The 15044-nt window shown below is 51.7% G+C and overlaps 3 protein-coding genes across 3 annotated transcripts; 1 reads left to right on the top strand and 2 right to left on the bottom strand.

Moving 5' to 3' along the window:
- Positions 1-425: 425 nt before the first annotated feature.
- Positions 426-2319, top strand: J4E85_001191 (uncharacterized protein; the record flags this gene model as incomplete). Its single annotated transcript, XM_051465479.1, has 6 exons — positions 426-596; positions 650-676; positions 725-1115; positions 1196-1666; positions 1728-2137; positions 2215-2319. The coding sequence occupies 6 exons, from the start codon at positions 426-428 to the stop codon at positions 2317-2319; spliced, it is 1575 nt and encodes a 524-aa protein (XP_051330036.1).
- A 307-nt stretch (positions 2320-2626) lies between these two features.
- On the bottom strand, positions 2627-6202 carry J4E85_001190 (NRPS; the record flags this gene model as incomplete). Its single annotated transcript, XM_051465478.1, has 1 exon — positions 2627-6202. The coding sequence occupies one exon, from the start codon at positions 6200-6202 to the stop codon at positions 2627-2629; it is 3576 nt and encodes a 1191-aa protein (XP_051330035.1).
- Positions 6203-6762: 560 nt separating this feature from the next.
- Positions 6763-14493, bottom strand: J4E85_001189 (Type I Iterative PKS; the record flags this gene model as incomplete). The annotated part of the gene is made up of 5 exons (XM_051465477.1): positions 6763-7610; positions 8008-12098; positions 12149-13444; positions 13500-14002; positions 14149-14493. The coding sequence occupies 5 exons, from the start codon at positions 14491-14493 to the stop codon at positions 6763-6765; spliced, it is 7083 nt and encodes a 2360-aa protein (XP_051330034.1).
- Between the last annotated feature and the right edge of the window lie 551 nt (positions 14494-15044).

Below are 15044 nucleotides of genomic sequence, written 5' to 3'. Positions count from 1 at the left end.
GATTCGACGGAACGTTCTTGTGCTCATTCGCACCTTCCCACGTTGGTATCGCCCGTATCACAACCCAAGGATTTCCAAGAGCGATCGCCTCAGCTTATACCCCTGTCACGAACAGCCGATTATGATGCCGACCAATCAAAGCGTAGCTACCAGCTGACAAGCGCATTCCTTGGGTTGTTGCCATTGGTGCAGCCGTTCGGACCAGGCGAACAACGTGGTGAGTTCGGACGTTGCATTGGGCACAGCATCGGAATAGTCTTGTCCTTCGCTGCAAGTGCCAGCAAGATACATGGATCTACCTTACACTCGGTGCCCCTCTATTTGGCCTTTCTCTTTCTTCCCAGTCGTCGCGTGCACCTCTCACATTTGCAAAGAGTTGGAAATTTTGTACAGTGCATTCGGAGATTGAGGTGTGGTATAGTAAGATGGACGATCAGAGCAAAGTTCACGACGGGAAAGTGCAAGAGCACGAGCACGATGTTGAACACCAGCACGCCTGCGGTGAAACGAGTAGCTTGGGTAAAGACGACATCTTACAACTCACTGATCCTGTGCTGAATGCCAAAATGCATCTGGTTAACAATGCGATCGATGAGGTAAGCTTGTTGAGAGAAGACTCTTGTGGGTGTGTACTGATTACAGTCCCCAGATCGGTTTCACGACGTATCAATGGAAGGTACTTGATGTGTCTCTGACATCTTTGAGCATTTCTAATAAGGCTTAGCTCTTTGTCCTGAATGGTTTTGGCTACGCCGTTGACTCCCTCATCCTACTCATTCAGTCCGTCATCGCCGCGCAAGCCGCCCTTGAGTTCAAGCCTTCCTACCGAAACGGCCTGACCATCGCTGCTTACGTCGGAATGCTCACGGGAGCCTTATTCTGGGGCTTATCAGCCGATATCATCGGCCGAAAGACAGCGTTTAACGTTAGTTTGCTGATTTGCTCGATCTTTGCAATTGTGGCTGGAGCAAGCCCAAATTGGGAAGTCTTGGGCTTGTTCGTATGTTTGAGTGCTTTTGGCGCCGGAGGAAATTTGGTGTTGGATACGGCAGTGTTCTTGGAGTATCTGCCTAGCTATAGGCAGTGGATGCTTACGCTCATGGCAGCTTGGTGGGGTATATATATCCCCAATCTTCCGCTGTTTTCTTCTCCGAGGGATGGCATCTATAAGCCTAAGTACTAACACTCTGACTAGGCATTGGTCAGCTCGTAGCTGGCTTTTTTGCCTGGGCCTTCCTTCCAAATTTTAGCTGCGCAGACCCATCCCTCGATCCCACGGCAGGCCCCTGTACAAAGTCTAACAACCAAGGTTGGCGCTACGTATGGTACGCTTCTGGATCCTTGGTTTTTGTAATGTCTATTCTCCGCATCACCATCATCCGTCTCAAGGAGACTCCCAAATTCCTCGTCAGCGAAGGTAAAGACGCCGAGTGCGTCGAAACCCTCCACTTCATTGCCACCAAATACAATCGACCTTGTAGTCTCACCGTCACCCAGATGCAAGACTGTGGCACCGTAGATCGTATCGCTGCACGTGGAAATCAGAGTAAATGGGGCTTGGGAGAGATCAATATGCACCTCCGCGGCCTGTATTCCACGAAGCGAATAGGTATTAGCACATCGTTGATCTGGCTCTCGTGGACATTGATAGGCCTCGCCTACCCCCGTAAGTGTCTCTGTGCGAACTGCATGTGAGACATACGCTGACTTTGTACACCTTTGTTTAGTCTACAATGTCTTCCTCCCCGCCTACCTCTCCTCTCGCGGCGCCGCCTTCGGTGAACCATCACCCTACATCACTTGGCGCAACTACACCCTCGTGAACTTTAGCGGGATTTGGGGACCTGTGCTAGCGGGCTACATGTGTCATACGCGCCTTGGTCGTAAGTATACCATGGTTATTGGAGCATTGGTCACCATGGCTTTCTTCTTCGCGTACACGCAGGTCAGGACTGCTGTTCAGAATGTGGCGTTCACATGCATCATCAACTTCTGTTTAAATATCTACTATGGCACGCTGTACGCTTATACGCCGGAGGTGCTGCCTAGTGCGCACAGAGGTACCGGCAACGGGATCGCGATTGCCTGGAACAGGGTTATGGGAATCTTGAGTGCCGTTATTGCGACGGTCGCTGATGTAAGTCTGCTCTTCACTGAACCTGTCATGTTTGAGATGACTCCGAATGGCTGGGTTCGCGCTGACTGGCGGCAAAGACGGGAACCGCTGTCCCGATATATATTTGCGCCGCGTTGTACATCCTCATGGCAGGCATTGCGGCGATTTTTCCATTTGAGCCCTATGGCCGGAGAAGTTCATGAGGTCTGCAGTCGAGGTTCCATCAACTCTGCTCTATACATGGACTCTTGATGCAAGAATACAGGTGGACTTGTTTCAGTAAGCTCTCTCGATATTCGCCTGGTCCTCAGTTTATTCATGCAGGTGCAGTAAGTAGTCGAAATTGGACGCCACCTTTTTTCCGGACGACTCATGCTGCGCATTCCAGGCTGCAAACATCTTCATCTCATTGTAGCACGACATTGGTTCATACTCGAGGTTTCATCAAAAGCCGACGTCTATTGTGATATGAATGCACTATCTATGTCAAAAAGCTCGTTGTGCAGCAGGCTAAGTGACTTTCTCAGCATCGCCCTTTGTGCGGGTTGAGAGAAGAGCAATAGTCTCTGCAACAGACGGGAAATCAAGCAGTTCCTCAATACTTGTAGCAAATCCCCGCTTGGAGTATTCACAAGCAAGAGCGGCAGCAGCAATGCTGTTGCCCCATATTTCGTAGAACGGAGTTTGGTGTGTGAAACCAGGAGACGACCTGAAGTCTGATCCCAACACCGACTCCCAAGCTGAACAAACTACTTCCTCCAAGATCTTTCTATCTTCTGTCCCAGGCCTTGATGCCTGCTTCCTAGCTTGACGGGGGCTGACCAGGTTGTGCTGGAATGCAGCCAGATCGAATTGAGCAAGGATGTCTGACAGTTTCTGTTCCAATAAATGAGGCAGCTGTTCGTAAGTTTGAACGAAGCCGCTCAACACCGCTTTAACCCGATCTTCCGAGAAAGCCTGTTGCGAGTATCTCAGTTCGACTTCTAGCTTGTTGTCGCGAGCAGATGTTTGTAGCCATAGGTCGGCTTTGTCATGCTCCGGTTCGTACACATCGAATGCGCACCCGCCAAGTTCTGGAAATGGCTGCTCGATCGACCCGAAGCTGAGATGGTTCACGACTGTCGAGAATCGTGTCCATCGAGGCCAATTGGTGCACTTCTCTATGATGTGATGGTGTCCAATATGGCCATGCTGCAGCGACTTCAGATAGTTGCTTTGAGTCGCATCGAGAAGCGAAGAAGCTTTTGCGGTTGAAACGACATCCGTGCGCAAAGGTATGACGTTCATGCATGGGCCGAGGATATCCGATACGTTGGGCATCATCATGTGTCTTCCAGAAATGATGCACCCGAATACGACAGAGTCCTGACCCGTAAGCTTCGACAGCACGATCGACCATGAGGCAAGAACAGCGGTTGCGCTCGTGTAACCCGAAGTCTTCAGATCTACCAAGGGAACGGAAATCTTGACGGCGCCGTTGATAGGGCAGTCCACGCTAGGGCGAGTGTGAGCACGAACTTCGCTCATCGAGCTATTGGCCAGAGCTGTCTTCCAGAACGTCTCAGAATTCCTGCTTGCTAAGACTGCTTCTGCGCAGAAGTCGGTGAAAGGAATGACTTCCAATGGTCTGTCAAAATACAAAGCCTCGAGCGAGCGCCACAATGTGTCGAGACTGAGCGCGTCGTACTGGGCGTGGGAGATTCGAAGGACCAGTTGCGCTGTGCTAGTCGTGGCATCATGTACAAGGGTAAAAGCTACCAAAGTATCGCCGAGTTGACGGTGTCGTTTCATATCCTGCTGAATGATCTCCTTAACAAGCCCGTCCATATTCTGACTGTCACTAGACTGCTCCACAGTGAACCGGAAGGGGAAAGCCTTGGCCTTGAGAACGACCTGGAAAGTTTGTCTTGCTTTCACTACGAACACCGTCCGTAGGAGGGCGTGTTGATTTATGAGCTGTTGACAAGCGCGTTGCAACCTTCCAACATCCAGTGTTTTGGGGAACTTGAAGATCATGTAGTCATGCCAGCCATGTGACTTGAGCAGACCCTGCCCGACACACCAGGCCTGCCAGTCCGTCGCCAGAGCAACAGCGTCGACATCATCTTGTGAGATCTCCGGTGCGACTGTCTCTATCGTGTGCGCTGTATATTCACCGCCTAGCGTAGTCGACTGAGCGCATACCTCGAACCTTGCCGATGTACTCATAGCCTGGAGAGTTCGATTCACCAGGATGTCTTCGATTGACAGAATGACCTGCTCTTTCCGTGCTTGTGCGATGAGCTTGATACAGTGCAAGGAATCTCCGCCAAGATGGAAGAAATCGTCCTGCAAACCGATGTACTCTACAGGAAGGCCGAGCACTGAGGCCCATAGACGTTGCATCGTTCGCTCCTGCAATGTCACTGGCGCAGACTTGCTTAGAGCGCCAACATGCTTCACCAGATCAACCAACGACATCCTGGCAGCCTGACTCCGCAGTAGCTTTCGATCGAGTTTGCCAGACGGGTTTAACGGCCGTTCTTTGAGTTCCACAAATCCGCGCGGTATCATGTGATCCGGAAGACTGTCCGCCAATCTCTCTCTCAACTGCCTGACTTCGTGAGAGAAGTCTGTTGCAAGCCCGTGTATGAAAGCGACGAGCATTGGCCCAGTTCCGGTTGTCGGTTCGACTATCTCCGCTGCGACCGTCACACCCGATGGGAGGCTGTCCAACAACGACTTCTCCACCTCTCCCAACTCAAAGCGTTGCCCATGTAACTTGACACGCGTATCTTTCCTTCCCACAATCTGCACAACGCCATCTTCGATATACTTTGCCAAATCTCCCGTTCGAAACATCACTCTGGGTCTCATCTCCCCCCTCGCTTTCGCCCATACAGGTGGCCCGTCGATAAATGCCTTCGTATTAGCTTCCGGGTCGTTGCGGTATCCCTGGAATAGCGCTGGTCCCTCGAAAAGAAGTTCCCCCGTTTCCCCGATCGGCGCTAGTGTATTCGCATCGTCTTGGTCAACGATCCATGCGCAACCCGTCATAAACTGGCGAGCTTTACATTTCTTCCCGCTAACATCGATGGCGTTCGCAATACCGACGCCCTCCGTCATGCCAATCGCCTCCACAAGCGACACCCGCGGCGCCCAAATATCGATGAGTCGCTGAGTTACGGGCTCACCCCCTACGGTCAAAAACTGCAAGCAATCCACTTCCTCTGGCTTCAGCAGGTTCAGCAGCGTTGGTGTAAGGAAGGTCCGAGTGATTTTCTTCCTGGTGATGAAGTTCGCTATACCGCCCATGCGCTCTCGCTCTGGTGGTAGGATCAATAGACCCCCGTTACAAAGCGTCTTCAAAGTCGTGACAATGCTCGCAGCAAAAGCCTGGGAGGCGAAGTTGAGAACGCGGCTACTAGCTGCGTAACCATGACCATGGATAACATTAGAGACCGCACTGCTTTGCGTATGTTGAACCACTTTAGGTAGTCCCGTCGATCCTGATGTGAAACACACATAAGCGAGATCATTCGGAAGGCCGACTGGCAGGTCTATCACTCCGATCATCCCACTCTCGGAATCGCTGCTGCAAAGTTCTGGCACATTGATGACCACCTTGCTGACAACTTCGCGTGGAAACCTCTCGTTGAACTTTTCTTCGGCAAGCATTACTCGAGGACTTATAGTGGCCAGGCACGCATGTAACCGCTCCGTTGGGTTGCCAGGGTCCAGCGTCGTGTACGCCATCCCCGCCTTCGACACAGCCATCATACAGACAACTAGCCAGATGGATTTGTCGAAACAGATCGGGATGATTTCACCGGCAGTGGCTTCATCGAGTATAGTATGAAGATGTTGGGCTAAACGCGTAGAGTAGTCTTCCAATTGCGTGTATGTGAGTGTACCGTCTGGTGCGTCCACCGCAGGCGCGTCAGGGGAGCAGCTGACTTGCTTGGTGAAGACTTGGGTGATAGTCAAGTGAGGAGTTGGCGGAAGTGAAGCGTTCCAAGACCATATCTGATCTTCTTCTTCTCGAGTGATCTTCGTTCTGCCTTTCGGGGACATGTTGCTCGTTTCGGAGATTATGGCTGTGCTCATTTCTGAAGGCCGGAGGATGAATAACAATGGTGGATTGGACGTCGGCGTGACCATGAGACGTAGTGGGCCATAAGCTACCTTTTGAGACTTTCTTGTAGCGTACTAGCTGCATGTGTCCGGTACACCATGCCCCGCACCATATGTCACCAGACTCTCGGAGTAGGTTGAGTGTTGATCTGCCCGTTCGCCGGTTCCTCGGTCCAATTTTCGTGTCGCCGAAATGTGAGGTGTACGTTTTTACATTCGGTCCGCAATAGATACGATGCTAGCTCTGGATAGTATGCACCTACATCGCAAGCGGTGTGCGAAGATAAGAGACACCCTTCTTGACGCAATGGCCACCTTTGCTTGTACTCTCAACCTCGGTATTGACATCAGGACCGAGAGCGCCTACTGATTTGCTCCGCTGCATGGTTGGCTACGCAACTTATCGAAATACAACCAGGTTCTGCTTTGCGAGGGCATGCATGGTACCAGAAAGGGCGATCGACTCTACCAGATATGTGATTCATTCGTTGCAGTGACAAGAGATGAGTGACTATGTTCGACTATAAGTCTACCTAAAAGGACATCTTTAGATGCTTGAACAGGAACAGATATCCTGGTTCTACTTGGCTTTTCCACTCTCTGCTTCCCGGCTTGAGATGCAGATCATGGATGTGTTTCACTCCAGGAACCGGTAAGAAGCCACATTCAACTCCAGAATTGTCCAGCTCCTTTACGAACGATTCGGCTGTCTTGAACGGAACAATCTCATCGTGTAGCCCATGAATGACAAATGTGGGGACATTGTAGGAGCCGTCTCGCACATGCGCCATCGGGCTAATCGCTCTGACAAGCTCTGGGTCAGGCTTTTGGGCCAGAGCCTTAGGAGAAAGGCCGTAGAGCAGAACGTTTAGCCCGATGCCCTCCTTGAGAACCGCGAAGATGAGCTCAGAGCGTGGGTCGCCGGGCTTGATCCAACCCAATCGACTACCATCCATCATGGTGCCATAGTTCGTCACGGGTGCCCGCGGCAGAGCCTGCATGATTTTCTCAAGTCGCATTCTGCGGGCAGGGAACTCTCCGTAAGACTGCTCTTCCTGATGCCTTTCCAGAGCCCCAGTTTCAAAGTCGGTTGGGCCATAGAAGCCCAATATGGCGGCTGGTGACGGGATGTCGAGCGCTTTGGTAGTCCAAGCAAGGCTCATGGCGAGATGGGCACCCGTTGAATACCCAATCGAAACTATGCGAGTTTGGTCTATCGAGATGCCGTATTGAGATGCGATAGCAGAGAGCTTTGTCTGGATCCAAACGTATGCATCTCGTACGTCGGAAAACGGCCCGTCAATGACATTCACCTCTGGAACCAGCCGATAGTCTATGCTGACAGGAAGAATGTTGTGCGACAATAAGAACTTTGTCTGTGCTGGTCTGATTGCTTTGCGTGAAAGCGTCATGTGGCCACCTCCGTGGATCATCAATGCTGCCAGACGTTTAGTGCAGAACAGCAACGCGTGCGGCGGGCCATTTACCTACAGGCATCGAGCTAATTGGAGGGCTGTTCGGCAAGTAGACATCGGCTTCTATCTCAATACCATCAACGACCTTGTAAACAACTGTGTCAACACCGGACGTTGGCAAGTCACTGTGACGCTGTGGTTCCGGATACTGCTTCACAGAGGCTATAAGTAGCCGCTGAAGATTGCAATCCGGCATTGTGCTTTGAGAGTAGGTGGCGCTTGCAAACCCAGCTTGATGCATGAAGTTCATCCAGACTGCTGCGGGTTGAATGGCATGTGTGGCATCGACCGCCAACCACCAACCGTCCAGCAAACCAAAAACAGCCTCGTGCCAGTCGAAGATCGTAGTGATTTCTGAGAGCACCAAGACACCATGCGGATTGAGCATGTGCTTGATACGACGACAGGTTTCAGTTCTGTTGGCGGTTGCATGAACACAGTTCGTGCTAATGACGACGTCGAACCTGCCAACCATATCTGTAGGCGGTTCGACTTCAAGGTTAAGCGTTCTGAACTGCATCCACGAGTATTTGAACTTCTTAGAAGCGTTTCGGACCAGGGTTGAAGATATGTCCGTGAATACATATTCAATGGAATGGCCGAGAGCACCTAGTGCTTCACCAAGCCGCTTGGTAGTCCCTCCCATGCCGGCTCCGACCTCGAGGATACGAACTGGCCCGTTTGCCTTCTTGACTAATCGAACCATGAAGTCCACAAGAACCTCAGTCAGAGTGGCAAACATAGGGGCTTGGGTGTAGAAGCTTCCAACGATTTCCTGGGACGTGCTGGTGCCAAAGAGCAGCTTAACAGGGTCCTCCACACCCATCAAGCATTCTGCAATCTTCGGTCCGGTGAGAGCCATGAGTTCAGCCTCACAGCGATAATTTGGGTGGTCCGTGATGAGGTCGCGTAGAAGCTGGAACGAGCTGGGAGGAAGGGTGGGTGAACAAAATGACCGGATATATTCGGAGTCTTTCTTCTCGATGACAGAATGCCTTTGAAGAATTTCGTAGTACCTGTGAACTACCTTACTGTGTTTATGTTGATATCCGAAATCGGGAATCTTCTGGCCCGGCGCGATGGCCTTGAAATCAATCCCTAGCTTCTGGAAAGCTTCAATCAGGTAAGCAAGAAGAAGCTCATCCTGACGAGCAGAGACCTTTGCTAGATACTCTGTAAACTGGCAAGACCGGGCATAATCTTCAAAGGAAGACTCCGCCTCCAAGAGAGATTGAAACGGATCCGTAATCTCGGTAGTTCTGATAGAATGGTGTATGGGTGGATCAAGCACAGGTGAGTTTAACGGCTTCGAAAGTGGGGTGGTACTTGGCTTCATTGGAGAAAGTCCAGCCAAGTGCATCAGATCCTTGACAGAAACGTCAAGGAGGCTATCAATACCATTGATATCGACGTTGAACTCTTCAGATAGGCAGGAAACGAGTTCTGTGGTGGATAGAGAGTCGAAGCCGAGGTCCTGAAGAAGTTGGTGATCTTCGATATGGCTGACAGCAACGCCACAAAGATCTGATATAAGCTCGAACAGTTTCGCGCGTCGAGTCCTACCAATAGAGTCCTTGGCACCTTCCTCCGGGCTTGAATGAGGCATTAATCCGGTTTTGGATGTCTTAGAGACCGGGGAGGGAGATCTAGCCGTCGGCGTGATTACTGGTGAGACTTGCTTTCGGTCGGCTTTGGTGACGCCAGAAAATATGGTTTGGCTCAATGCACCAAAGCTCACGGTTAGAAGCTCGCCAGGCGACACAATCTTCCCGAAACGATCGTTAATCTCGTCCGAGAGTTCGACCGACGCCAGTGAATCGATACCAAGATCACCGATACAAGTGTTTGAGGCAATGAAATCTGCTGGTGCGCCAGTATATGCGGAGATCATCGCCCTCAACGGATCATCTGATTCGTTGGCTTCGTCGCCAGCCACCGATGAAGCACTTGATGAGTTGGAAGCGCCATCGGGCGTCAATGGCGGAGGGCTCTCGAGCATAGCGGGCCTAGAGTTCTCGCGAAGAGAGAGAGATGAACCCGATTTAGAGATTAATCTTGATCCATTGGCTGCGTCAAGCGTTCGCTCAAGCTTGGAGATTTCGAGACGATGGAATTTGGCACCGATAGCTGTCATGGCTATCTCGCCGTCTTTGGTCAAAACGAAAACGTCGCCGGTCGCATGCACATCATCGATGAGAGTGAAAATGGCATAGACGTCCCATTCCTTGTGAGTGTCGAAGTCGCAATGTTTTGACGTCGTGACACTTTCGAGGCCGGAAGCTACGAAAACCTGACCCTGTGGGCATACTTTGCTGCTGTTGATGAGAAGGCCGGAGACTTGAATGAACGCGTCAATGGACACAGTGTCGCAATACTTCGTTACTGCGCTTTCATTGCCCCCAAGATGACTGTCTGGCATACGGATGTCGGCTAGTGCCTCGTTGTTGTCAATGACGATACTTTGAATCCCGTGGAAGAAGTCGGCGTAGTCCACAACTTTCGAGAACAGCTTATAGGCTCGTCCGCCGTTGAGTTTCTCCGAGCTCGGACTCGATCGAATTGAGTCAAGGCGGTCAGCTATGAGCCGCTTGTATGTAGAAAATCGAGGATTCTCTACTAGAGCCATCCGACCCCTGCCATGAACAGTTGCGCGGTGGGAACTGGTTGCTTGCCCGGAAGAGCTCGAAAGAACAAACTTCCATCCGTTTTTGTCAATATTTTCGAGAGTCAGATTGACGTTGCGATCCAGGTCGACGCCTAGCGGTGATTCGAATGATAGGTCCTCAAATGCTAGCGATTTAGATCCGAGGTCTGCACCCAGAATCTGAGCTGACATAGCCGCACACTCCATGTACATGGATGCGGGACAAAGCGGCCGACCACGGACTGCATGGCCACTGATGACCTCACGAAAGCGGCTGGCCGAATTATTGACAACAAACTTGTTCGCACTGCTAGTAGACTCAGCATGATGCAGCAAGCGAACAGGGATCGGAACAGAAGCGGTCTCGAGCTTTTGCGAGCCAAGACTTTCGTAACTCCGCTGAAGCTCAGTAGCTCTATCAACATTCTCGAGCCAAGCTTTGGTTCTCTGAAACTGATAGGGGGGTAGCCATGCTGGTTCTAAACCAGCTTCGGAAGGAGACAGGAAAGCCCATGGGGTGATATCGATCCCTTCCTTCCAGAGGTGGATGATACTTTGAGAGAGAACGTTGGTAGGTTGACTAACATCAGCCGTCTTGATGTTGAGAAATGAATGAATCTCCGGTTCAGCTGTCGCACGCTTAATCATGGGGATAATGGATGAATCGAATCCTGCTTCAAGCCAGATGCAGCCTCTCAGGCGCTCTTCTATCCGCTGAATGGCGTCGATGAAGTAGACCGGTTGGCGAAGATGTGATGCAACATGCTCAGCATTGATCAATGAAGTGTGCACCTTTGTGCATGGCTCGATGGGAATAGAAGCTTCTCTGAAGTCCAATGATTTCAAGAACTCCATGAAGTCTTTCTGAAGTGGCTCGGTGAAGACGGAATGGAAGCCATGAGTTACATCGACTCTCCGACTGCTGACACCCTTGAACAAGGGGTCAGTAACCAGCAGTCTTTCCGCATTGGTCACCGCAATCTTGGTGCCAACTACGACGTGGCTGTTAGTGGCATTGAAGCAAGCAATCTCTAGGGATTCACCACCGATTGCATCAATGACACGTTCGACAACAGAGTACGGCGCAAATATTGCTAGCATAGTACCTCTCTCTGGTCCCCATTTAGTCACCATGAGCTGGGCTCGGGTAGTAACAAGTTTGAGGGCCTCTTCAAGAGAGAGCACACCCGATACGGCCATTGCTGTCAACTCTCCGAAGCTGTGTCCAATGACGCAAGCGGGCTGCACGCCAGCATCGATCCAACACCTAGCGCTAGCATATTGGACCGCCATGGTAGCTGTCTGCAACAGAACTGGATCGGTAATGACGGTGGTCTGGAAGATAGCCGGGATGATCGATGGAGTTCCAAGCGCGACGAGGATTCGATCGCACTCTTGGAGGTAGTAGCGTAGCCTGGGATTTGACTCGTAAACCGCTTTCGATAGAGCGACATTCTGCTTGCTTTGGCCGGAGAATGCAAGCACGATACGCTTCGAAGGTTGGGGTATGCTGCATGACGAGATGTCCGTGGAGAGTTCGGTGCGCAAGCCGGCAATGTCGCAAGCTGTTGTCATCCAGGCCACCGAATGGCGCTTTCGCCGCTCCGATAGGGTGTAAGCAAGGCTCGAGAGGCTCAGATCTCCTTGGCTGATGTACGATTTAAGGACAGCTGCGTAAGCCTTCAGACTCTCAACTGTGTGGGCTGAGAGTATGATTGGATAGTGGGTACCCGCAGGCAGCTGAGTGGGTCTATTCAGATAGGTTAGGCTTAGCTTTCTAGGAGCGAGATTCACACTTACGCTTTGCTAGAGCTCATCCGAGGCCCTTCGCAGACAACAAGCGATGCGTTACTTCCAGCCGCGCCGTAGTTGTTCACCCACGCAGCTCTGAAGGGTACTTCCCATGGTTCCAGGCTCTTTGCGATGACAATCTTGTCCGGGGCCAATGAGGGAATCTTGGGGTTCAAAGATTTGAACAATGCGTGGGGCGGGATTGCTTTCTTCCATAACATAGCGATGACTTTGAGCAGTCCAGCGACCCCAGCCGCCGACTCTGCGTGGCCAGTATTGGCTTTGATAGAACCAAGATAGAGTTTGGTTGGACGATCTGATCCACCAAACACGTCTCTGATGCTGCTCACCTCAAGAGGATCGCCTGCTTGTGTGCCGGTCCCGTGGGCTTCGACGTAGGACACATGGTTTGGACTCATTCCAGCACGTTCGAGAATCGACTGGTATAGCTCAACCTGTGCCGAGGGTTGAGTGACTGTCAAAGATGCAGACAAACCGCCTTGGTTGGTGGACGACCCCGGTATGACGCCTAAAACTGGATCACCATCTGCCATCGCCTGTTTCAAGGGCTTCAATACGATCATTCCAGCACCATCTCCACGGCAATAGCCATCAGCCGCTTGATCGAAAGGCTTGCATTGACCGGTCGGGCTGAGGAAGCCGGCCTTGCCAAGACCCAGATAGTTGTGAACTCCGGAGATGATGTTCACTCCTCCAGCAACAGCCATAGGACACTCACCCGACCAGATGGACTGGCAGGCACGATTGATGGCGACAAGCGAAGAGGAGCAGGCCGTGTCGATGACTTCCGCCGGTCCAGTCCAGCCATAGTGATAGCTAAGCCTGCCGCACAAAAATGCCCGAATGGTACCAGTCGCTGTATATGCAGTTGGTGGATGGGCACTCGTATTGTCCGTGTACTCGATGAAACTTGCGCCGACGAAGCAGCCGACTTTGTCTCCGTTCTCGCGAACATGTTTGCGGAGGTAGCCCGCGCTGTCCAGAGCTTGATAGGTCAGTTCCAAGAGGATGCGTTGCTGAGGGTCCATGCTGGCAGCCTCCTTGGCATTCGAGCGGAAGAAAGCCCAGTCGAACTCATCGACCCCATCAATGAAGTTGCCGAACCACTTCGGCTTCCATTTGTCGTTTTGCAACGCGCGAAAGCTTTCGCGCATCGGAACCCTGTCATGGCGGATCTCTTCGCAAGTCGATGTGCCAGCGGCGAGGAGCTGCCATAGTTCTTCGAGGTCGGCTGCTCGTGGGAGTCGGCATGAAACACCAGTGATGGCAATGGCGTCTTCCGGGCTGGCGTGATGTGTTAGCGCGGCGCTAGTCGCGTCAGCCTGTTGGGGCTACCTACTACTTGTATTCAGCCAACCTGGCCCCCTGAACAGTGGTATGGACTTCCATCTTCGATATCCGCAAGCGAGCGTTGTGGAATGGCATCAGGGGGACTGGGTCTCCTATGCCGAACAAAGCAAATGTATGGGCGTCTGTACCACTTCCCGCTAGGTCCTGTGCGACGCCCTTCAAAAGCCGATACCACTCGCATCGAGAGGCGAGGATGGTGTTGATTGCCTCGTGTGTCAGCGAGCAATCATGCAGCAAGCTGCCATCCAAATTCGATCGCACAGGAACTCGCAGCTGACTAGCATCAGGCAGCATCATGTCGTCATGCTCCTGACAAATGTCAAACAGCACTTTGACCAAAGGCGCGTTCTCCGGGTTGTGCACTTTGCCACGGATATGGATATCAGTGACTAGCAAACCCCGGTTACGAGCTCTTTCTGCCACCTTCTCGAGCTCTAGCACAGGGCCTACGATACTTATCGTTTTTGGGTCTGTGATCGCCGAAATGTAGCACTGCATTTTGTAAGTAGCTGTTACACAGGAATGGAATTGCTAAATGCTGCTTGTTTGCTTCGGTGGAAGTCATGTTCCTGTGACACAAGTCCAAAGACCGACAGGGGAGAGGCCCTGCAGCGAATACGAAAAGAATCCCAACTTACTCTAGGAATACCTGCCACAAGCTCATCTCCTTGCGGAGGAGTTCTCAGGCGTACTGCGATGGTCGTGGCCCCCTCCACCAACTCGTCGTCACCCAATTCGCCAAATGTGCCAACGGCAAATGCCAGTCGTAAAGCTTTGGTTGCAAGATGGACCACCTCCTCCTCGTCTTTGGCGCAAGAAACAGCAAAGGCTGTAGGAAGACCTCCACAATATCCCTGAGCGCCGCCACCTTTCTTCAGGCTTGCCAGCATTCGCTCGTGCGTGAGACCATGCAACTCGAGCAACTGGAAGTACTGGCAGATCTGGATAACGACCAACAGCGGCAACGCTAGAATACCGGACATGGAGCTTGAAACAGGCCCAGATATTCCGTCGGTTATCCATCGCTTCAGACTGACGACATGTCGCTTGCCCGATTTGAGTTTGGCTATGTCCGGGTGGCCGTCACAAAGTATGGTCCATGTGTCTGTCAACGACGTGATGGCTTCTGCAAATGGGAGGAGTAGGGGCGTTTCAACAATGTACTTTTGGAGCTGCTCGAGGTACGCCTCTGTGGGGGCCTTGCTTTGAGGGCAAAAGAACGCCACAGAAGGCGCGAAATGATCAGACTGGCTGCGCATATCGAAAAATACCTAAACTGTCTACGGAATCACGAACGATTCGCTATGTTGAACCAGCTGGTATATAGACTGTTCCGCGAGCTATGATTCCTGTGATAACTATATACAACGTACTCTACTATGCGATTCATTGTACACAAGACTCGCTCACTCATCACTCCTAGCATTCTTTGAAACGGACCTACTTACATCCCCCACGATATAGAGATTAGGAGCTACTCTAGATTGTAACACGCTGTGGAACCAGCCATCTCCACTTGTCTTGATCAAGTATA

Source organism: Alternaria conjuncta (assembly GCF_024043145.1).
Source record: "Alternaria conjuncta strain BMP 0040 chromosome Unknown scaffold_2, whole genome shotgun sequence".
NCBI classification, from domain to species: domain Eukaryota; kingdom Fungi; phylum Ascomycota; class Dothideomycetes; order Pleosporales; family Pleosporaceae; genus Alternaria; species Alternaria conjuncta.
Note: the sequence above shows the minus strand (reverse complement) of the source record. Positions and strands in the feature narration are given on the sequence as shown.